The sequence below is a fragment of the Erpetoichthys calabaricus genome, chromosome 5, assembly GCF_900747795.2.
Source record: "Erpetoichthys calabaricus chromosome 5, fErpCal1.3, whole genome shotgun sequence".
In the NCBI taxonomy this organism is placed as follows: Eukaryota; Metazoa; Chordata; class Cladistia; order Polypteriformes; family Polypteridae; genus Erpetoichthys; species Erpetoichthys calabaricus.
Window position 1 is genome coordinate 45,753,704 of NC_041398.2, and position 25,439 is coordinate 45,779,142.

General features: G+C 36.4%; 1 protein-coding gene across 9 annotated transcripts in view; it reads left to right on the top strand.

Annotated features, from left to right (window-relative positions):
* LOC114651655 (transcription factor COE3-like) overlaps positions 1–25,439 on the top strand; it is a 402,694-nt gene that overhangs the window by 336,212 nt on the left and 41,043 nt on the right. For all 9 annotated transcript variants that reach the window (XM_051928475.1, XM_051928473.1, XM_028801490.2 and 6 more), the window contains one exon: positions 1,000–1,088. In XM_051928475.1, the coding sequence (XP_051784435.1) occupies positions 1,000–1,088 (89 nt within the window). The remainder of the gene's footprint in view (positions 1–999; positions 1,089–25,439) is intronic.

Consider the following 25,439-nt stretch of genomic DNA (forward strand, 5'->3'; position numbering starts at 1 on the left):
TATCTATCTATCTATCTATCTATCTATCTATCTATCTATCTATCTATCTATCTATCTATCTATCTATCTATCTATCTATCTATCTATCTATCCAAAAGCTACATATTTTTTATAATTTCTCTGTTAGATTTTTAATATGTAGTTCTTGAAAGAGAATTTATTATCCAACTAATCACACTTTCAAGTTACCACTTTTAATTGCTAATTTTAGGAAAATCACATTTTTCTTTTTTGACATTTCAGAGTCAAGTCACAACTGAACAGCAGAAACTAATGGTATTAATAATTAATAAAAGAAGAATAGGCCATTGTGTTATTTCTGGAATGATGATGTATGGTGAGAAGAATCTGAAAAGATAGAAAAAAGAGGGACAGAAATGTAAACAGAGGTAGAAAGCAAAGAGACACATGGACCTGGGAAATAAATGTATACTGAACACCTGCAGAAAAATAAGAGCATAGTCTATTTTTGAGGCCATCTGTTTTACGCAGTTCAATCAGTGTAAGAGCCTCTATAGGCTCTACAGAAAACTAAAAAAAGACTGTCACCCAGGATGTTCTGAAGAGATGTGCTCCTTGCTGCAGAAGTACTTTTATTCCATGCAAGTGGGCTGTGTATGTGTGTTTGTGTTTGTTATCAGGCCCTGCTGTAGGATGTGTGTGTCTGAGTAAGTCACATTATAGACTGGGTCCTCTCCAGGACTGTTCAGTTCCTTGCATCCAATACTGCCAGGAAAGTCTCTGGCACCCCTCGACCTTGAACTGTTTTAACTAGATATTAGACTTTCATGTTCCTGAAGATGATTAGGTTAGGTAAACACAAATCATCAAAGACTCTCTCATGTTATTCCTATGTTCTTGTTAATAATGGGTCTTTCTTTAACTGAAATGTACCCCTTCTGTTAATTATAATGTTATGTTAAATTTCATATTTCAGTGCACAATGAAAGTCATTCTCAGCATGATCATTTATAAACTAACATTCTGTTCTATTTCTAGCCCTGAATGAGCCCACCATTGATTATGGATTTCAACGATTACAGAAAGTTATTCCCAGACATCCAGGTGACCCAGAGAGACTTCCTAAGGTGAGATTCTAAATGAGATATGTAAAGTGAAATAAAAAAAATGAAAACATATGAATGACCATATAGTTTAAAGTGTGGTCATTAAATGATTTTCTAATTTGAAAACAGCTGATCTTTAATAAATCCTGGGCATTGTTTTATATAAACTCCAAACTCTAACTGCATCTGTTTAGGTTGGCCTATTACAGTTTGTAATACTCTGCTGTAACACTGGTATTTTGTTATGAAATTTTGTGTGCTTACTTATTTATGGTTTGTTTTAGTTGCAGTATGTAGAACCTTGAGAGATTAACTTTTTTCTAGATTTTTTTTCTTTGGATGTCTTAGTATTTCTGTTGAGTAATATATGAAGTCTAATAGTTTGTGTTTCTTGTCAAAGGTTCCTCTTCATAGACTTTGACAGAATCACTATCTTGCAGCCTGAATTTTGACATTTTTCAAATTATTGCATGCTCTTTGTTTATTTAAGGAATTTACAATATTAGGAGTGTCCTTTAGGAAATTAATGGCAGTCCTATATAAAAATAGGCACCTTTATTTTTAACTGGAAATAACTGTGTACCTTCATTATCAAATGGTGTTCTAGCTGCAGGCATGTTTATTAAAATTCTTGTTAATCTCTAGTATGAAGAAGGCATAGATACTCACTTTCAGTATTTTAGGTAACCTCAGGAGCACAATGTTAAGTATGTTGATCAGGGGAAAGGTGCTAAATAAATCTATCTATCTATCTATCTATCTATCTATCTATCTATCTATCTATCTATCTATCTATCTATCTATCTATCTATCTATCTATCTATCTATCTATCTATCTATCTATCTTTTCAGTCTCTCTAAAGTATACAGTATGTACTGTATCAGTTTTCTTTGAAAGGATAAATCAATTGCCTTGGCAGATAACTTAATGGCAACATTTTTATAGATGTTGATTATCGATTTTATAGTAATCGATCTTGTTAAAACAACAGTTGTAGAACTGTCGCTAGCAGGAATGTAAAAATTTTACTTTTACATTTTTTTTGATAATTAATGTATCTAACATATTTTTCTTCTGTTATAAAGAAATATGCTGATACAGTTGGTATAGATGCTTAGACCAGTGAACTTTCTGCACAGTTCTTTTTTTAAGCCTTTTTAGTTCCAAACTTAAATCGGTTTAAATTCATTAGCCTGTCAGAACAGGACATGGTCTTTAAGCCTGGGATTCACTTGGCTGCTCTTCTGACTTTTTTCCAAGAGCTGTTATGTCTTTTTGTAGCCTTCAAAATTTGTTATTTAGTTCCAATGTTACAGTATGCCATTAGAATCCTGAAAATTATTTTGTTATTTATTCTTTCCCTGGTAAAACAAAGTTTTTGGCCTGTAAAGTGAATCTTTTGTATACTTTGAATTGACATTTAGGTTGTCCTTAGAATTTGTGTTTTCTATGTGTCCTGCTGTTGCAGAAAATGACTCTATAAGCTTTCATTGGTAGTATTGACAATAGTGAGGCCACAAGCTGTACATGTACTACCGTATCTCTGAATCAGCTTCCAAGATCCTAGCCTCTGCCCTAATGTGCTCCTGATGAGTGAAGGTATACACTACTCTGTTGAAGTGATCACCTCATTTCATTTGAGCTTTCAATATAGGAATAATAAAGAATAAGGCATTTTGTGTGAAAATAATTAAAGTTAAATATTATTATTAAAATATATTACAGCAGGGTGGCACGGTGGCGCAGTGGGTAGCGCTGCTGCCTCGCAGTTGGGAGATCTGGGGACCCGGGTTCGCTTCCCGGGTCCTCCCTGCGTGGAGTTTGCATGTTCTCCCCGTGTCTGCGTGGGTTTCCTCCGGGCGCTCCGGTTTCCTCCCACAGTCCAAAGACATGCAGGTCAGGTGGACTGGTGATTCTAAATTGGCCCTAGTGTGTGCTTGGTGTGTGGGTGTGTTTGTGTGTGTCCTGCGGTGGGTTGGCACCCTGCCCAGGATTGGTTCCCTGCCTTGTGCCCTGCGTTGGCTGGGATTGGCTCCAGCAGACCCCCGTGACCCTGTGTTCGGATTCAGCGGGTTGGAAAATGGATGGATGGATGGATGGATATTACAGCAGCACTGTGGTGTAATGACTGGCAATGCTGCCTCACAGCTCTAAAGTCCTGGACTGTGAACTGATTGTGTGCAGTTTGCTCCTTCTCCTTCTGTTTCTGCATGTTTTGTTCCTATTGCTTTGGTTATTTTCCCACATCCCAAAGATATGCGTGTTAGATTAACCGGCTACTCTAAAGTAATCTCGGTGTTTGAGTAACTGTGATCTGAAACAGACTGGCATTGGTTCCTTCCTTGCACACCGATGTTGCTTACAAAGGCTCCATCTTCGATAGGCTTGAAATTGATTAAACAGCTTTAGTATTCATATCCATGATTTAGCACATCCACACAAACTGGGCGCTATTTATTTGTGCAGAAATGTGTTCATTTTAACCTAGAATCATCCAGCCGTATCTTTAATTTAGTCAGCTTTAATATTCATGTCTGTTGAAATATGTTGAATACCACCTTAACGTAACTCATTTGTGGAATAATGGGAAAAAAGTTTTCCAGAAATAGTCATAGATGTGCCTAAACAGTACTGTCATGCTAGCTTGAATACAGACTACAATAATATTTCTGCAGCCTTTGTAAAGTATACAATATTTTTTCAACATAGCTTACCATAAACATGTACAAGAAATACTGTCAAAAATGTAATTGTGGTGGACATTTAGGAAAACTCCTGTTAGGCTCAGCCATTAACTGTATCTTAACTATTGTGGAGCATACCCGGACACAGACAAGCAGGAGACAGATTTTGCCACACTACAACCATTTATTTACAATCGGGGAGCATTTCACCCTGCTCGCCACAGCACCGTTCACCAGTCACCACACACAATTCAATCCTTTCCTTGCAGCCAGTCCATCCACTTCCACTCATCCTCAGGCTTAGTCCTCTGCCTCCTGACTCTGGCCCTTGAATGGTGGGGACTGGCCACTTTTTATAGGGCACCCAGAAGGACTTCAGGTGCCCAACTATCTTCCTCCGGCCACACTTCCGGTGGAAGTGGTGGCCAAATAAGGCCCTTGAAAGGTCCATGTGCCCCCTGGCGGTGGCCACGAGTTCCAACAGGGTTGAGCTCCCATGCTCATGATCCGCGGTTCCACTGGAAACCAAGGGGGTTGCCTTCTCTCATCCTGGGGGAGAAACTGTCCTAAAATACTTTCTCCCCGGGTCCTTCCACACTCTGGATGTCCTGGCTGGGTAAGGGTTCCGCCCGGTCCTCAAACTATCCAAACTTAATATATTTGGGCAGAATTCACTGTTCAGTCAGTAAATGCAGATTTTTGGAGAATATCCCATTTGTTTGCTATTGTTAACTGCCTCCTTTCACATGTAGCAAGAAAAGCCAAAACCAGATAATCATACTGCATTTTATGTACAATGTGTTTCAACAGGAGTTGAGACAGATACTGTGCAAGAAGTAGGGAGGGGGTTAACAAATGTTAATTTGTCCGATTACTAAACATTTCACAAAGCACCCTCTATGGGAAATTACATCGAATACCCTGAGTCAGCAAGAGAAAAAAAATTGCAAACACCTGGAGCAGCCATTCCCTTACAGTACTGTACACTAAAATAAAAGCCTCCTCAAGCAGCTCAAATGAAGAAATGCTTGTTGGGAGAATGGAAAGAGGGAAGGAGTTCATGAACGGATGCCTAACTCTTTGAAGGATGCGCTGGCATGGGACTTTACAAACTGCCTGGCCGCATATTGCCTTTGTATGTTTATACTCATGCATGAGCAGAAAAGTTGGCACACACGCCACATGCATACGCAGGAGGCCTTCAACAAAGTCTTCTTCATTTCGCCTACGGCTGTTTTCTGCCTAGTTAGTATAAAAAGATTATTTTTTCCCTAAAAACTGTGCTGCCTAAGTGAGTGTAATTCCTTTGGGCAGAGGATTGCTGTAGGAGGGATACAATCAGATGGGGACTGACAGTTTAAAACAGCTGCCAAATTGAACCCATTTATCAAATTCTGACATCTAAGATCCATCTACCAAAAAAGCAGTTTATTTGTAAATTGATACTAATATTGAACACACATTGTCTGGCGTCTTTGATGTTTTGCTTTGTGTTGGCCATTTATGCTTCTAGTAAGGGCTGTATATTCAAAAATAAATAACATGTAAAATATACAGGTATGAGTTTGCAACTCTTACAAAACTGATTTCATAAGGCTACTTATTTTATTTATACAGTACTTATAAAATACGAGTGTATGTGTGCTTCTCTATGTACTTTATGTGTACGTATATTGCAATATATAAATTATTTTATCAATAGTCACCACTGCATTGTATGTAAAGGTTCACATATTTTTTTCTGCAGTCCCAACAAATTAACATCCTGTCTTATGTTTGTACACTTTGTATACTGTATAAATATATGTATATTTATGTGTATAGATATAGTATATACATATATATATATATTTAAACAGTGTGTGTGTGTGTGTGTATAAGCGATGGTCTGTGATACGGTTTGCATACTAGTAGGTAGAAATCCACATGAGTGGAAACATGAGTCTCCTTATTAATCCAATTATACAATATATAAACATATCAAAAATAAAAAAATACTGAAGTTTTACCAGCAGTTTAACTTTCAGTTTAATGAAAGTAATTTCAGGCTACAGAAATGTATTGGTTTCATTTGGAATGCTGACCATTAGTTCCCTGTGAAAATAAACCCATGGGATTAATGATTTAACATTTCAAGTGCCATAAATTATCAAGAAAATCTTGCCAACCTAAAATTAATAACACTGAATTTGTTAAGCACTTTATATTATTGCTTTGCTAGCAATACATTCTGCAAAATCATTCGCTTTTTGTTATTTTAATTTGCTAAATAACATTATTATCATTATTATTATCATTATTATTATTATTATTATTATTGGGCTGGCTTGTTTAGCTTGATAAACATTTTTGAATTTTTGTGAATTGTTTTTTAATGCAATAAAGGATTATTTTGGTGTTTTCCTAAGATGTATTTTCTATAGTTCGTTTTACCTGTTGGAATTTATCAAATGCGGGTATATCTCACGTGCATGTAGTGTTTTTGTAGTCAGCATTGAGTTTTTTGTGTATTTCTTGCATGTCATTTTCTGTTTTATTTTAACATTAGAGAATTTGCGATTTTGTACAGCAATTTCAAGCAGAGGTGCACTTAAAATAACACTTAGTTGAATCAAATTGATTTTAAAATGTTGCACTTCCAGCCTGCATAGTCTGTGGTGAAATCCTTTACTAACATTTTCCATTTTGTTGCTATATTGACTTAGATACAATTAATTTTAATTATTGTTCCCAGTATCTTTTATTTTATGTAAGCTTTTACTGTTATTTAATTAAAATCACAATTTTATAATTTTTATGAAAAAAGTAATTCTTAGAAAAGCCATGTATACGTAATTCAGTGAAGTTGCTATTTGACTGAAACTTCACCTTTTTCAGATCTTGTATCACTTATTTTAGGGGCTCATGACTGAACTCTAAATTTTAGTTCATGTATTTTGTATGACATTTCTATACTAACTAGCAACCATATTGTGCTTGAAAAAGATAACAGACAGGCAATTACAGTTTATTCCAGTGGTTCTCAAACTGTGGGGCGGGCCCCCCTAGGGGGGCACGAAGTAACAGAGGGGGGGGGGGGGCGCAAAGATGTGAAAAAAAGAAAACAAGAATTGAAAATATGAAAAATACCTCTATTGAAACCAAAACAAATTAACTTAAACTACATTCTGATACTAGAAAAATAAATATAGAGTTAGATAAATGTCGATAAAAGTTAAGTAGGTTTAATAAAATATGCATCTATGATATATCATTAATTAAAAAAGAACAAATTGGTATTAGTGGGCTCCTTTAAAAAAAACGTTAGGGGGGCGCGATTAAAACTGTTATGAAAACTCGGGTCACAAATACTTAAAGGTTGAGAAACGCTGGTTTATTCAATCTTTATGTGAATCAATATTACCCAATTGCAGGCTTTGTGAATTTAATAAATTCAGCCCACTTGCAAAAGACAGAGAAACCTATAGCACACTATTACTATCTTAGTTACTTTATTATCTAATTTGAAAAATACCTCAAAAAGGTTTATTTAACATAAATAAATTAATTCCCTTGAGTGTGGCACTGCTCATGGATTTAGCCCCTGATTTTATGCCAGCTTGGGTTTTCTCCAGCTACTTTGTTTCCTCCCATATTAATGAATGATTGTATTAAACAAATTATTGAGGCAAATAGATTAGAATAAAAAGAGAGAAAAACTTTTTTTTAAGTTATGCCTGTTTCTGGATGCTTATAATTTAGCGATTGAAGCTGAAATTATAAGAAAAAAAGACTAAACTAAACTAGAGCAGCATGTAGTTAGATGGGCCCTGTGATGGACTGGTATCCCCTCCACGGCTGACTTTCTGCCTTTAAAACTACAGAGATCAGATCTAGCGACCTATGACCTTGGAATGGAAAGTGGGGCTCACATACTCACCAACAGAATCACCTGTTGATTGACTATATACTTCTTGGCATCTCAAGTGAGGAGAATGAAACAACCATACACAGTGTGGGCCAGACAGGAATCACAGTAACAAAACAGCAGAAGAAGGCTGACAAGTTAATGACTGGAGAAGGATTTCATTCAAGTGACATACAGGGTACATCCACTTTTTGTTTTTGTGGTTATTAGTCATTTCATGGTAGACTTGGACTTCCTCCTTAGTTCTGACCAAAGTTACACCATCTTCTCAACCTCTAAACTTCATGAGTAGGCAGTTTGTAAAGCTCCACAGACTTGCATTAGTTAAGATCTCAAAACCTACTGAGCTCTTCTTCCGTGGGTACCCATGTACTACAACGCTTCTATCAGTACAATGTATGATTCTGTTCTTTTGTATGGATCGATGTATGTTTCACATAACATACAATTGTTACAAATGGAAACTTAATTGGTTTTTGCAAAGTAAAAGCTTTCGTATATGTAGTCATTACAGAATGTCTTTGTTTTGTTCCCTTTTGCTTTCTTGTTTGTTTTCCGAGTTAATCTCTCATTTGTTTTTGTTTTTCGTCCAATGTCTTTAAAAGCTAACTCAAAACAGAAGAACATTGACGCCTAATATGTGACAGTACAATGAATTAGACATTCTGATGTTTGTTGAAATTCCATTTTTTTTTTCACATTTTCAACCTCTCTTCTCCTCCTCTTTAGTTTAGACAACTTTATAACACATTGTCTACTGCCGATACTTCTTGGCTCTAAATGAAGTTTCAGATTGTTTTTGCGTTTTTGCTTTCCTCTGGCAACTCCAATTTTCTCCTACATCCCAAACATATCTCTGTTACCTTTTGGCACTAACTGGTTTGTGTGAGTTTTTATACACAAGTGTGTTCTCATGTGGACTTGAATTCCATGCATGATGGAATGGCTGTGTTTCCCTGCAATGCTATAAGAGAAGAATCAGATTCACAAACTAGAAGGATGTGTGTTTGTTAGGCCACTTAATGATATAATGTGCAGCTTTGACAAGAAATAGAAATGTTTTTGAGAAGGTTATGAGAAGAACTAAAATAGGAGTCCATTGAAGTGCCATTAAAGATGAGCCTGGAGCAACTGACAAAACTATTTAATAGTTATATTTATAGCTCTCCTTTCTGCCTTCGCTCAATAAATAACATCTTGCAATTGTGCTTCCTCCTAACACCTACTGCCTAGGCCACAAGTCTTCAAAGGCATCCCTGGTCAGCTCTACTGTTTTATTCTTCATCTAACTTATTTCCATTTATATCTGTGTTTATTCATTGTGAAATGTGGCATTTAATAAAGTATTTTGGAATGAAACTGTAATGAAAAAAGTAAAAGACTGGGAATTCGGACACAACAAGCTGGACCTGCTTTATTCAAATGTTAACTCCTTCATATGAACACCTGGACAGGTCTATCTATCTATCTATCTATCTATCTATCTATCTATCTATCTATCTATCTATCTATCTATCTATCTATCTATCTATCTATCTATCTATCTATCTATCTATCTATCTATCTATCTATCTATCTATCTATCTATCTAATTAAGCAATCGGGTTGGAACAAAACCCGCAGATCCCTGGTCAAGGAGATGAAAATGAATGCCCTTCCCTTGGTTCACCAATAAAAACTTTCCCATGACCCATCATTTGCAGAATCTCATATACCTTACATCTTCTTCACCCCCTTAGAGGCCCACAGCTAAACTACACATTTTTAAAATGTCAGTTGGCCGTATCTTAGTCAGATTATAACTTATTAATTATAAATTGGACTTATGTGTGTTGAGACAGGTTGAATGTGCTCTGTGATGAACTTGTATCCTGTCTCAAGTTTTTTCTACCATTTTGTTCAATAATACTGTACAGGGCAAAGCTACAGCTACATGTGACCCTTGAATGGAAAAACAAGTTGACATACTCACAACTTTATATATTAACTAGCTACTGTATTTTACCTGTCAAAGACATGTAAAAAGAATACATTTAAAAATATGTGATACTTGATATCTCTTGTTCTATATGTACCCTCAGCATTCACCCTATGCCTTTCCTCTGTATGCTGGTGTGTCTGAACCTATCTTTCCCAGCACTCCCTCTCTTGAGTGATTTCCCATAAAGCCTGCTTCTCAGACTCTGACATTTCAAAGCATGTTGCTCACTTCTTGTTTCCTTTCTGACTACCTCCTCCAATGGTAGATGGCCCACCCATTAACCACACTGAAAATATCATTTGTATTTTTGCGAATACTTCACTTGTTAATTCATTAGCATTTAGTACCCTAACATTACTCAGCACTTTATTTGCTTTGTTGCCATTGAAATGCTCCATTTTTAACTCTTGTTTTGCTACAGTCAGAAATTGAACTTCACACCCCTAATGTATTGTGTTATCATCTCTATAAGCCACTAAAGCCAATCTGAGCAACCATAGGTATGGGATACACGCACGTAGCATTTTATCACATAATAGATGTTTTATATTAGCCCTTGGGAATCTTTTTTTTTTTTTTTTTTACTTTTTGTGCATACATGTATAATGGTGTGTTGTTGAGGAATTTTCTGTTATCATATTGCTGTAAATATATATACTACTGGTCAAAACGTTTAGAACACCCACATTTTTCCAGCTGTTTATTGAAATTTAAGCAGTTCAAATCCAATTTTCAGTTATACAAAAGACATTTTTTTCCAGCAAACAAGTGCTGAGTAAATAACTTTTAGTTTATTTGCAAAAATGGAAGTTAATGAAGTTTTTAAAGCTGATGCAAACAATTCCAAAAGGTGTCCCAACCTTTGTTGATTACTTACAAACTCACTGTCACTATAAAAGCAGTGTTTGAACAAATTATGTTGCTGCTCCGTCTGAAGTTTTATTTGGACAATATTGCACCGTAATATAGGAAGACAGACAGACCAGTATAATCATTAAAAATGTAGGACTTTCCTTTAGAGAAATTGCAAAGAAAGCCAACACTTCAGTGAGTACAGTTTCCTACACCATCAAAAGGAACTTGAAAACTGACTTGAAAACTGACCTTTGTACCATTTCAAGTTATTCACTGGACTTGAACTCCTTAAAGAAAAAGAAAAATGGAAAAATGGGGGTGTTTTAAAACTTTTGACCAGAGTGTATAAGCGCTCTGAACCTGTACTCAATGATGAGTAACATTCAAAAATAAATTATATTGAATTGAACTGACTGCGGTGGGTTGGCACCCTGCCCGGGATTGGTTCCTGCCTTGTGCCCTGTGTTGGCTGGGATTGGCTCCAGCAGACCCCCGTGACCCTGTGTTCGGATTCAGCGGGTTGGAAAATGGATGGATGGAATTGAACTGAATCATACCTAAATTAGATTTAGTCAGATACACAGTAATAGGGTAGCATGACTTTTATGCATGTGCGTACATGATGAATGTAAATGTTTGTCCAATTATTGTACAAAAATACCTACATACAGTATATATATATTTATATAATAGAGAGATAGGTCTTAAGAAAATGACAAAAACTTTAGCAACCATCTTTCATGTGTTATAAACGTATTGTAATGAAAATGTACATTAGACCGAGTGATGCTGATGTTTGGAGTAAGGAGCTATTCGAAATTACAAGTTGGGAAAGAAGATGAAAACCAGACAAAGGAAACACTTGAACTTTGTTTGCGTTATGTATTTACATAGAAATATACAGTATGTCAAAAAAGAATATTATTTTAAAGTTTTAAAAGTAGAAGTAAGTACAGATCAACGTACTTTTAAAGGAACTCTGTTTTTGGCACAAAACTATTTAAAATTGGTTAAGAGTATAATTGTATAATTTACCCTATAATATACAGCATGATGAATAGTTTTGATTACTAAATACGTTGTCAGTTTTATCATGTTTAAATGTAAGTGGAAAGAATTGCACTATTTCCTTTACTGCGATCATTTGACAGAAAAGCAGAATTTACCTAAAATTTCACTTTGGAATGAAAAGGCGATACCTTACCAATGTGAAATGAGCAGATCTATTAAATCGTACATCAGTGTGAGCAGAGCATTTGATATTTCAAGTACACCTTTATGCTGTTTTTCTGTGGCTTTATTTCAATAAGCAAACACAAAGAATGTATAGCATACATTTTCAAATTAATGAAATTTCCACTTGTTAATACTTAACACAATGCAAACATCAAATGATTTTTCAATTTGTTGTGACAAATGTTCTAACTTTAAAATCGCAGCACTGCCAAAGCTGAAATGTTTTATTGTGTTTAGTAGTGGAAGCAAAGCAGCACATATGTGATCCAGGTAGATAACCCTAGTGATGATCTCGTGTTTAATAAGGTGTAACTTACTTCTCTGCCTAAAAAAGCGTATTAATCAGATTCTCTCTTTTGCCTTTTTTCACGTGGTTGCACTTTCAATTGTTTGCTAGATAGATGGAGCATTTATCAGCCCTTTTTTTTTGTAAAAAAAAAGTAAATAAATAATAGCACTCGCTTACAAATACCAGCCAAAAAATGCAAGTCTTCTTCCAACGAATGCTTATTAACCATGACAGGTTCAGGATTGTCTGAACTACTGAAACATAACCTGAAATTTAGTTGTTTATTTTTTATTTCTTATTCCTCCTAACACCCCCCACTCCACCTTTACTTTGGAGAGAATTTAGTGTTTTGGTGGATGACTGTAGTCAGGGGCACGGGAGAGAGCGATTTATCATTGTTAAAGAACCTGTCGGAGGGTGCATTTGCTGAGGTCAGCTGATCCAGCCCCCTCTGTGTTGCGGGGGAGCAGGCAGGAGCTTGTACTTCTGTAATTGAACCACTGAAAAATGATGGCAGGGAAAAAGCCATCTTTACAGCACGGCTACCAGGTCTGCCACCACTGACCTGATTGGGGACAATTATTATGTTAAGTCTGCAGGGGGGCTGGCCTCTGTTTTCTCCTGCTGGTTTTGGCAACTTTGTTAAAAAATCACTTTGTGTTTATTAAAATAAAGCAATTTCAGTTGTACTATATACTTACACTATACTGGGTGTGTCGTGATAGATGAAGTTGACGAGAAAAAGTAAAATGAAACTGGCATGCATTGCTTGGACACCTGTTGTTTTTATCCATCCATCCATCCATTACCCATCCTGCTATATCCTAACTACAGGGTCATGGGGGGTCTGCTGGAGCCAATCCCAGCCAACACAGGGCACAAGGCAGGAAACAAACCCTGGGCAGGGCGCCAGCCCACCACATTGTTTTTATTTACTTTTTAAAAAATTTCTGATCAGTATTACATGCAACTATCAATTATGAGATTTTAAAAAATTTCTGATCAGTATTACATGCAACTATCAATTGTGAGAAAAGAAAAAAAGACTAGAATTAAAAGTTTAACTTTTGAAAGTGTTGCATTATAAAAAAAAGGCATTTTGTTTGACAGAAACACCCCCCCCCCCCCCCTCAACATTACAGTTTGAGAGTTTTCTTTTTTTCTTTAATTTTATTTTTTTGAATAAAATAACATTGCATACAACTAAGTCGAACTTATACAACAAATGACTTCATAAACAAACTACAAAAAAAGGAGAAAAAAAACATCAGAAAGGTAAAAAAGAAAGCAGGAACAAACAAACCAAAAAAAAAAAAAATGAAACATAACAAAACTCCCATCTGAAGAAAGTTTCTTTAAAGCTAAGCACAATCAGCATGCAAAAAAAATTAAAATAAGGTTAGCAGTAGGTTGCCCCATATTTACACACATTTACAAAATCTCATTAAGATATTAGCAGAATTAGGGCACTCTTCCAGGATTATTAGTAGATGTGCTCCAACTGTGGGTCTGGTATTTTTTCTTTTGTTAACTTTTTATTTTTATAGTAGGTAGCATATAATCTTCATTTCAAGACGCTGAAGTGAAAGAAAAAGTGTAATAACAGCCAGGTTTTCCGTAACACAAAGTGTTTAAACGGATTAAAGAACAAGCTAAATCATACTTTGTGTGCTAGAGAACAAAATCTGGAGTGAATATAGATGTTAAATTAGAGCCATATGCAGTTGTATACTAAGTAAGGGGCATTGCAATTCAGTCTGATTCTTAAAAAAAACAACTTTGTATCAAAGTGACAAAATAACACATTTCTTTGTTTTTTTTGTTTGTTTTTGAGTAAATAACATTCTTTATAAGAGACTGTAATGGACTAAAGCATAATAATAATTTTGATGGTGATAATTGACTGAGAGTTTGCTGGAATCAAACTGCATTACACTTGGATTCAGCCTCACTCAGCCAGTATTTTTATTTTTAGGTCTAGTTACTTTCAGTATAATTTAATTCCTTCCATTCTCAAGCAGGTTGGGAAGGAGAGGCAAAGCCTACTCCACTTTCTTCAGGTTCAAACAGGAATCAATACTGAACAGAACATCAGTGCATCACAGCGAACACTCACACATGTTGGGCCTCCTTAGAGTCACCAGTCAACTTAAATGAAACAATAAAGTATACCAGGCCTTAGGACTGAGCCAGAGTCCAAGCATTAAGAGAAAGCAGCACAACCCACTCAGCTAATGCACTTTGAACTGAAAAAAGAAAAGTTTTTAGTCATACGGCTTGGTAGATCATCCATAATTTATTATGAATCAGTGCACATGAGAAGGTACAAGGTACTGAGCAGCAAAATAAAAAAAACTATATATTTTTTCAAGCTCCCCATGCATAATTGATGCTCATGCTTTGTGGGATCTAACGCAAAGGACACTAACTAGTCAACCCCGGTTTATTACTTTTGCTCCTCCCACAAGAAGAGGTTAGGAGAGGAGCCCCTAGTCAACTCCCAACACCACCACAGCTGTGCTGCACTACAACTGGCAAACCCTTTCCTTCATTTTGGAATTTATGCTGCTGTGTGTTATACACAATACACAAAATGCTTTTAAGGAAAGTTTTTGAAAATGTTAATTTACAAAATAGCTATATCCTTGGATTTATAGCTGAATGTGGTAGCATTCAAAATGAAAATAATAAACCTTTTAAAATGTTTACAGAAATGGAGAAGAGGAAATCCATGAAACCTCTGATCCAACACAAAACAAGGCAAATTCCTTACATTTACAGATTTAATAAATGCATTACAAAAGATAACAAAAAGAGAAGGCAAAGCAAAAAGGAGCAGAAATTACGTTTTTTCCTAAAAATACAAAATCTATGGCAAAGAAATCCAATACAAAATCCAGAAACTGAGCTGGGAGTCAGAACCAGAAATCCAAGTGAGTACAAAAAAATAAAAACAAGAATCAAATACAGTACACACCAAAGCCAAAGCTGTGGGACTATCTAAAATTTTGGCTTAAGTACTGCTAGTGCTAGTACCCCAACTACATGATTAGGTAGCCTGGCTCTACATACAAGAAGCAGGGCAGATCACAAACAACACTCCACATAAATAATATAACAAAGCTAATCATAAAATTACCAAAATAAAAAAGACAAAATGAAAAACAGAATTTTAACATAATTTACAAAACTAGCTACCCTTACCTGTTGAAGATAAGTAATAGAATAAGCTTAAAAATGTTTGATATTTCTTGCCAAATGTATACCCTCAGAGTTATGCCTTTCTAGGGTATCCTCATGTGTCTCAGCCTCTCTGGCCTGGTGCTCCTTCTCTCAATCGCATTCCTGTATAGCCTACTTCTTGTCATTTCGAGGTGCCTTGCTAGCCTCCTTTCCCCTTTTTGACTACTATCAATGGTATACAGGTCCCCACCAATGGTAGACAGGCCCCCATTACCAGCTGTGAAAACATTAGTATTCTTGTAAATACTTCTCTTCTTAGAAGGTGACATTCAGTATGCCTCCTACGCCTTTCCTCGGTATCCTTGTTTGTCTCAATCTCTCTTGCCTGCCACTTCCTCTCTCATTCACAGTCCTATAAAGGCTACTTCTTAAATTCTGTCACTTCATGGTGCTTTGCTCACCTTCTGCCCTCTTTTCTGGTCCCCATTATCTGCTGTGAAGACTTCCCATCCTTGAAGGAGTTTCAGATGGCACCTCAATAGTATAACAACCCAACGTTCCTTAGTAAATTATTTGCCTTTTTGTTGTTGAAATGCTCAATTTTAACACCTTTAATATAAAAATAAAACATAATCAGCACAATTCGAGACTTGAACTTCTCACCCCTAAAGATTTGTGTCATTATCTCCAACACTGAACCACCAACGCCAAACTGACCAATCAAATTCCTCAGAGGAACCAGACACACAAGCAGACAGTAATTTATTATTATATAGAATATTATATTTAAATAACAACAAATTAAAAAGAAATAAATTTAAGCCCTGGTTGTAGCAGAACACCAGTGACATCTACCTCTAAGAAAAAATATTTGAAAATTAGGCACATGTTCTAAAGAAAATTATGTGGTTTATGAACAAAGAATTTATTTTGTTCCCTCTTCACTTAAAAATAGATGAGCAGTGTGCCATAGATCCTAGCGCATTAGACTGCAAACCACAAGGTTGTCAGTTTAATTTCCAATTTCTGTGTGATCTGAAGCAATTTACTTAACCTGCCTCTGCTTGATTTGCAAAAAAAAAATAATATATAAACAATTGCAATTTACTCTGATCTTGTAAATCACTTTGGAAAATGGCATCTGCCAAATATGGGATAACAACAGTAACAGCAGCCCATCAAATAAGCATTTTAGGTGTTTTTTTATTTTCACTTCTGCTCTGAGTTTACATTTTGCATCTTCCAGGGAAATCATTTCTTATTTTGATTCTTCTTTCTTTCCTAGTAATTTGTTTCAGCCACACCAGCCAATTTCAAAGTCTGTTATTTGTAAATCTGTTAGGCTTTTACTATCAAAGCCCAACTGGTAATTGCCAATTTACTTGCAGATGGTCTCTAAAGTCTATGCATTCCTCCATACATTTTCTGTGCCTGCTTTGTCCAGCACAGGTCTGCGGTGTTGGAGGCATGGCAGGACCCAGCTGTGGTCTGAGTGCCAGTCCTTTACAAGGCCTATTCCATCACACACCTAAAATCACTCACACTGACTTAATTTACAGTCACCAGTCAACATTTTCGGGATGGGGAAAAAAAGCTGGAGTATCCAGAGAAAAGCCCCCATAGAAGTGAAGAGAACATGAAAATCCCACACAGGCCGTGGTGAGAACTGGCAAGAAATCAGAGTAAAAAACGGAGAACTGACAAGAAATATGACTAAAAAATTGAGAACTGGTAAGAAATCAGAGTAAAAAAATGAGAAATGTGAAAGCTCCAAATGAATAAAATGTACACTCTATCTGGATTACCTCAAACACTTGTTGTCTAATTTGCCAAAAGACTTAATACAAGAAGTTCCTTACTCAGGAGAAAAAGAAACAAAAAACAATAACCACTAAAGATAATCTGTCAGGAAGACAAATTCTTTACGAAACATTCACTCACAATATGCCTGACAAACATTAAGGAAGAATGTGTGCTTGTGTAAATCACTGTTTACAGCCAGGCTGGGTTTTAATTTTGGTCTTTCTCAGAATCTTTCTGTAGCTCCTTCCCACTTTCACAGAGAGGAAGCTTGCCCTCAGAGGTTAATTCTGTCCCAGCTCTCCCTGCGGTCAAGCACTAGTCTCTGATAAGAGATTATAACGATAACTGGGAGTCAGTATATTACAGTATTGATTGGGTTTGCTTTCAGTGATGTTAAAGCATAACGCTCTGATTGCTGGCACTTAACCTGACAGGAATCCAATACTCCCTTCCCTTGGTATGTGTGGGTGGAGGAAAGAACACAGATTTCGGCAGCCCTCCTTGAAAGAACCATATCCCCTTTGTTAACCTTGTCTTTGATTACTGGCGACTATAAAACATATAGAGCTGTGGCAGGTTCTGAATCATGTTCAGTTTTACAGAAAATAGCTGCTTATATATTTATAAAATTATTGAACATGGAGTCAAAGATGAGGTTTAAATTCTTCCTTACATTTCATGCTGAGGAGACTAGGAAAAAGGATCCACAGATACAGATCCACAGATCCAAAAGATATCCTATCTTTTAGTGACCTAGAGTGTTCTCTGTGATGTTATTAATAGAGAGAGAACTATAATACTTAGTCTTGCTGTGAATTTCCCTTTGCTGTCATAAAGAATTGCAAATAGTGTGATGTTTGTGGTTTGAACTCCCTCAAAGTATTCTAAGAAACTCCCTTCAGCATTCAAAAATGTATTCCCTTGCAGAATTCTCCATTTTGGCCTGTCAAGAACAACTGCATCATAGCCTGTTAAGAAGATGTCTTTTATGATAACTTCTGAAACTTTCTAACAAAATGTGAATGGATTTATAAATGACCAAGTGGTATTTGAACCCTGCTCATAATGATAAACACTAACTTTAAAGATGGTCAGTTGAAGATTAATATATATCCTGGAATAACAACTCTGATCTATCTATCCATCCATCCATCCATCCATCCATCCATCCATCCATCCATCTTCTACCACTTATCTGGTTTCAAGTCGCAGGGGCCACAGTCTAAGCAAAGATGCCTAGATGTCCCAGGCGGAGACCAATGTGTTTCCAGGCCAGCTGGGAGATATAACATATCCTGCATGTCCTGCGACTGCCCCAAGGTCTCCTCCACATGGAGGTGTCCAGGAGACATTCTAATCAGATGCCTGAACCACCACAACTGGCTCCTTTCAAAGTAGAGGAGCAGTAGCTCTACTTTGAGCATCTCCCAAAGGTCCATGCTCCTCACACCATCTCCAAGGTTGCACCCAGACACCCAGCAAAGAAAGCTCATTTCATTCCGCTTGCATCTGTAATCTAGTACTTTCAGCCACTACCCAAATTTCTGGGCCGTAGGTAAAGATTGCAACATAGATCAACTGGTAAGTCAAGAGCTGTGTTGGTTTGGGGAGAAATCAAAGACAAACTAGTCCCTGGAATAATGGAAATCAGATCTACTTTATGAGTCCCTCTTGAGTGATCCATGAGAGCACAATCTTATAGAAATCCACCTGGACTTGAGAGTTTAAGGAACAATTGCTCATAACTATACCTACTTGTCATGTGAATTTGTTCTATTATGCCATCACAGAATGTATTTTGCTGCCCCAGAAGAAGGGAATTTGCTTGAAAGCAAAGGGAGAGCAAATTGGTTCTGTGAATTTCATTAACGCAGAATGTCATATCTTGATAGGATGCCAGTCCATTTCTTTATAACGTACCTATAGTTCATCTTGTGAGCACAATCACTTTTGGAGCACGTTGGAGATCCCAAATGACTCAATGGTATGTCTTCGGACGATAAGAACAAATTGCAACCATCCCAAGAAAGAGCAAACTTATCCCAAATTCACCCTCGCCTGAACTGATGTCACCTCACAGTTTTATAAGCCCTGGGCAACATGTTGTTCAATCACCATGTCCGGCAGTATTTTGGATGCCTTGCCTTTATAGAAGCTAATAAAGTGGTCACAGAGGACAAACATGTGGATAGGGATGGGACTCAAGGCCTTTAACAGAATTTGTAATCAAAAGCTTTTCATTTCTTGCACATAGAATATGGGTGGTCCAGCAGTAAATGAAAATGAGCTCAAGCAGGAAGGCTTTCTTTTACAATTCTGTTTTAGCCACTAAGTCACTCAGTGATCTTTAGCAAGGCATTTAATGACATGGATCTGCATACTTGGGGATGAATTTGGATATTTCCCAGCATTGATTGTTGACGGTCTATTGACACTTATATTACTTCAGATGCCTTCAAATTCCTTTAGTTGCAAAAGATCTAAAATAGAATTATTTCTCTGGTATTAAAAAGGGGTTTATTTAATTTTTTTATGTATATTGATTGAATTGTTTCTTTTTTTGTTTGTTATTTGCTGAATACTTTGATAAGCTCATTCTGCTGGCTTTCTTTACAGAAGGTACTACATAAAATTGTGATTGACAAAAAGTTTATTGTAGCTATGATTGTCTAGGAGGCAAGCTGTTTCTAATTAAAGATCCTTAACAAATGCCTCCCTTTGTTTTCGTGATTTTAGTCTCACGTCAAAATATCATTACAAGGAGAGCATTTCTCAACATTTTTTAACAGAGGGGGGCTTTCGATTTATTAATTTCTTCCACTTATGCATTGTGGTAGTAGTATTTTAAAATCAGTTTGAAGTAAATTATTTATTCGGTTTAGCAAAAATAAACCATGTGAATAAAAATAAATCCATAGTTGACTGTCCTTGATTTAATGATGTTTAATTTTCATGCCTTTTGGTGATGGAAAACAGTGAGTTTAGACAACATGGAAACTTTTGGTACTTTTTGCAGCTGTGGGTATTCCTAAATGGGCCAAAGGCAACTTTCTTTTTCATAACTCTCTATTTTCTCTAATTTTATTTATAATAAGAGCTGAGTATTTAATGGTTGGAATTATGAGACAAACAACAGATTTTTCTGTTACAAGGAAGCAAGTTCAATGTACAATAGATGGCACCCAGCACTTAAAATGGCTTACTGTACAGGGTTTTGTATTGTGAGAGTAAATGTGAGCAAACTCATGTAGAAATGGCCCACAATTTAACCCAGATACAATAACTATATTGTAAATGTTACTGTTGCAATAGATTCTGGTTTCTAGAAAACCCTTTGATTTATCCACCGTAATAAAAGGTCTGTTTGTGTGTCTTTGTAACAGTGTAACTGTTCGGATACTAGGAATAGGAAGAAAATGTTTAAAATAGGCAAAACATGTAGAAGGATAAAAACAAAATTGAAAATGATAATAAAAATACCAAAGATTGGTCAAAAAATGAAGAAATTTGTCTTCTCTGCTTATTCTGTTGTCCAACATTACAAGTTGGCAACAGCAGCATGATAGCAACTTTCTTGCGCCTGCTCGGCCCACATGAATGAGGTTTATAGCTGTAATGTTCTTGACTGATAACTCTGCGTGGTGGCCAATGGACTATTTAAAATAACAATAAATCATGCATATTGAGAAACAAAGCCCCAACATACAGTAACTAAGCTAGAGTCGCTAAACCAGGCCAATGTGGTAGCGACCACCACCGCATTTTCCCAGCAAAACAGTTCAACTATAAGAGTGGTCAGTTCGATGATCGAGGCTGAGACGAAATGATAAAAACAGGTGGATCATTCCGAAGAGGAAAAGGCTGTCATGAGGTAAAGGGTCCAGGTTCATATTACTACACCAGACCAAATGGACAAATCATATATCAAATGAAAAACATGATGCCTACGTTAATTACTTACATTTCAACCCAGACAGGTAACACAGCTGGTGAGGTGTTTATATGCGAATTTTTCTGCATGTAAATTTTGTGATTAAAAATTAAGATAATAATTAGAACTATGGGTTACAATTACTTAAGACATTTTTCTCATATGTAAAAGAAGGATATGACAAATATACAGAATATACAGAATATTACAAATTTTGAACATCTGATCAAGATAGATAGATAGATAGATAGATAGATAGATAGATAGATAGATAGATAGATAGATAGATAGATAGATAGATAGATGAACGGCACTATAGATAGATAGATAGATAGATAGATAGATAGATAGATAGATAGATAGATAGATAGATAGATAGATAGATAGATGGCACTATAGACAGACAGACAGACAGACAGACAGACAGACAGACAGACAGACAGACAGACAGACAGACAGATAGATAGATAGATAGATAGATAGATAGATAGATAGATAGATAGATAGATAGATAGATAGATAGATAGATGAAAGGCACTATATAATAGATAGATAGATAGATAGATAGATAGATAGATAGATAGATAGATAGATAGATAGATAGATAGATAGATAGATAGATAGATAGATAGATAGATAGATAGATAGATGCATTGTGCCAGGTTCCTGAATTGCCTCTTTCCTATATGTAAGTTTTGTCAAAAGTCACACCGTGCTGCCCAACTCTTATGTGACTTGTCTTCTCTCATAAAGCCCCTTTCCAATGACATGTGTTTCTTACAGAAGGCATTTGCCCAAATGTGCCATTCTCAAGTCCAAAGAGAGCCTGCTATTTATTGGTAAAACAGTTCAGATTCGCAGCAGACTGTCATCTTGGAAAGCAGGCAGAACAGTTTGGCAATAAAATGGGCATCATTACTTTAAAGACACTCTGTATCATTGAGTCTGCCACGTCTGTCATTGTCTAATGAAAATAAAATAAGAGGCGGCCGTTGTGCTAATATAAACATGCCATCAGTACAGAGCATGGAGACTGCCAGAGGGCTCGAGGCAGGGTGTCACAGCAGCGGCAGTGAGACATTAAGTAACTTCTGTTTTCTAATGGAGATTAATGAAGTCTGCATTAGCCAGAGGGGGAACTGCATTGCCTACACAAGCACATGTGTGGAAAGAAGACATTGGCAGCACTCGGCCTTGACAGATTGCCTGCTCTGTGCAAATGGGCACCAACCCTCTCCTATAGTACGTGGTGTTGAACGACTGTAGAATAACACATACCAGGGCCCAGAAAAAAAAAAAAAAACAAAAAAGAAAAACTAGCAAAACCTTCATGAAACAAGGTTTGCCTTCTTTGTCTTTTAGGAGATGAAACAACACCTACTTTAAGAACTGAAAGCAGGTAAAAGTATAAAAAGATTTTCTAAATGCTGTGTAGAGCAGAAGGCACTGCTCAAAGAATAGGGGACCCTTTCTAATTATCAGCTTTTGGACTGAATATTGCAGATTTTCTACTTACTGCAGCTGCATATTTTTGTCATCTGGTAATATTTTGCTGCATTTTTCATGTATATTATATTTTCATGTTTATTTGCTATGAGAGCATTTTCTTCATGTTCCCACAGCTTACTCAACTTCTTTCAGAATGACTTTAATAGTCTAAGGAGAGTGCTTGTTGAAAAGCAGGGGCGCCTAAAGTACAAATTGAGTTTTTGGTTTCTGGTGGCTAAAGTACTGACGTTTGACACACAGATCTGCCTATTTAATCCCCATCAGCGCGACCCCAAACAACTCACTTAGACTGCGTAGACTCTTGTTATAAGTCTTTTATTTTACACATTTTAAAGGAGCCCTGAGAATAGTGTTTATTACCGGAAAGGTACTACATAGAATAAAGGGTGTTTGTTCTCAGCTCTTCATAAAAAAATGTGAAAGGGATGTAGCATGTGTCACCAACACTCCTGTGGTCCTTATGGCATTCTTCCATTTTTTTTAACTCTAAATATGTAGTCATCCCGGGTATGACATTAATCTGCATCCAGCCCTGCATGTAGGCCCTCCAACCTGCAGGGAAAAACCTCAGGGTTGGTGACAGAATTGGCACTCCAGCCAGAGTAAAAACACTTCACACTGTTCCATTCCATCTGAACTAGTGTGGTGCTGAGGCGTCATCCATTGCATGGCTGGCACTCAGGTCCTAATCTGGGATCCTGAGGTGGTTTGTCATTTGGTGGGTATGGCGGCGTGTTGTATCTGTGCATGCTCCCAACCTCTCTCTCTAAATATGCAGAACAGGGTCACGGGACAGAGCCTGTCAGGAACTGTTAGTGCATTAAGGGACATCATTTATTATAACAGGTACATCTTAGAGTTGCAGGGTACACACAAAGGTAGTGCCAAGATGTGAACCCAGTACTCTGTGACACAGCAGCACCTTATCCCTTACAGCAGTAGGTCAAAACAACGAGGTTATCAGCATCAAATCATGAGATCCTGGGAATCAGAGTGACCAGACAAATTATGTTCAATTGTTAACATAAAAGAAGTATTTAAAATGTACATTTTTTGTATTTAAAATGAGCCAGCAGACAGAATAAGATGAAAGCAATTCATAATGTACACAGTTGCTTGATTTGAAACCAGAAAGATTTGGAAAGCCTGAGACATTGCAGGGCAACTGTTGTAGACAAGCTTGCCACCAGAATAGATTATGATTTAATTAGTTATTAAAGAGCAAGATTTGATGAGTCAAACACCCATTTTTTCATTCCTCGTGTACTTTGATTTTGTTTTTAATTACCATTACATTAATCAAGAAATATGTATCTGAAATTCTTATTATAATGTGAAGAGAAAGAAAAAAAATTATGGCAAGGTCACACACTGATTTTTTTTGCATTTTCTGAAGTCATTTTATTAAGCCCCGGTGCATACAGGACTACATTTTATTAGGTAATTCAGCCTTCCTGTTAGTGTCAAATCAAACATAATCAGGGGATGCACTGGCAAACATGAAGATTCAACCATTGATTTTCATATTCTTGTGCTGTTTTAACTGAATGTATAACATGCTAGACAACTGGCCTAATGGTAAATCCATTGGACTTTTTTAAGCCCTAAGATTGCTGTTTAAATCCCTGCCTTTGACATACAGAGGGAGAGCTTAAGCTGCATGTTTTCAATTGTATTATTTGTATTTATGGCCAGTTGTGTATTGTAACACACACCAAATGCCTCACAGCTGGAATAACAGAATAATAAATCATCATTTCAACTTGTCATCTCTCATTTCCATAATTATTGATAATGTTCCAGCATGGATCAACTTTCTTGTTTCTTCTGCCAGCCTAGTCCTTGTTAACGTCCAAGATTATTTATAAAGATCTGGCGTTCTAACCCCCTGCTCAGTATTTATGTGGATCTCCAGTGTCTACATTTATGATTTCCTTCACTGAACTGTAGTGTAACGCTGGTGCAGCAAATTTCACAGGAATGTCTTTTTAGCCCCATCTTGGAGTATGTGGCTGTTCAGGGATGAAATTTATCACTCTGCTGTCGTGCTGTTTGCACCATACTACAACGTGAGACCTGAACTTCAAATACTGAAAACCATCTACTTATAGAATATTTCAATTAGTTTTTTACTGAAGCAGCATGAAATTCAAGGACAGAATTTTTCAAGCACTTTCTAAGGATAACAAGTATCCATCAGCCTTTATTTTATAAACTGTAGCATTCTTCATAGTGACAATTTTTTTAATTGTTTTGAGTATTTTTCTTAATGATTACTTAATTTTCCATCCTTAACTGGCCTCACTGAGAATGGAGCTATGCTTGAGTGGGCCCTGTGATGGGCTTACGTCTGTAATACTCAGTGTGGTTTACACATCCACTTCATTTGATTTTGTTTTACTTATTTTAGTTTCATTATTACTGATTTGAAATCTATTTTTTCAATTTTAACTTCTTTCTACAGTTTTTTTTATATATCTTGTCCTTATTGTTTACGTGACACACTCGATAGTCACGTTTCTGACATCACTCAAATGGATTCACTGCATTCGCAATCCCTCGCTGAATATATTGTCAGTTCTGCGCAAGTTCTTAGAAGTAGGTAGCTTCAAAATCCAAGTAGACCCTATCGCTAGGTTTTTTTGACAAATTTTTTGACTTATTTTTCATTTCAAGTTTAGTGTTTTGGTAGTATAAACTTCTTTCATCACTGCAATGACACTGATGGTGGTTCTTGGCTTGCATTTTCATCTCCTGGTTCTTTTTTGCTCACAATAATCTCAGGAGAACCTGTGTTCTGTAGCAATGCTCTCTCCAGAGTTATTATTGTTATTATTACTACAAGTATTACTTTTCATTTGGAAGGCAACTTACAAGATTTGGCCTACACTTAGTTACATTTCTTTTGTTTTTCCAATTGCAGCACATGCAGAAGAAGTGACTTGCTCATGGTCACTCATCTTCAGGGTTTAAAGTCCAAAGCCTTAACCACT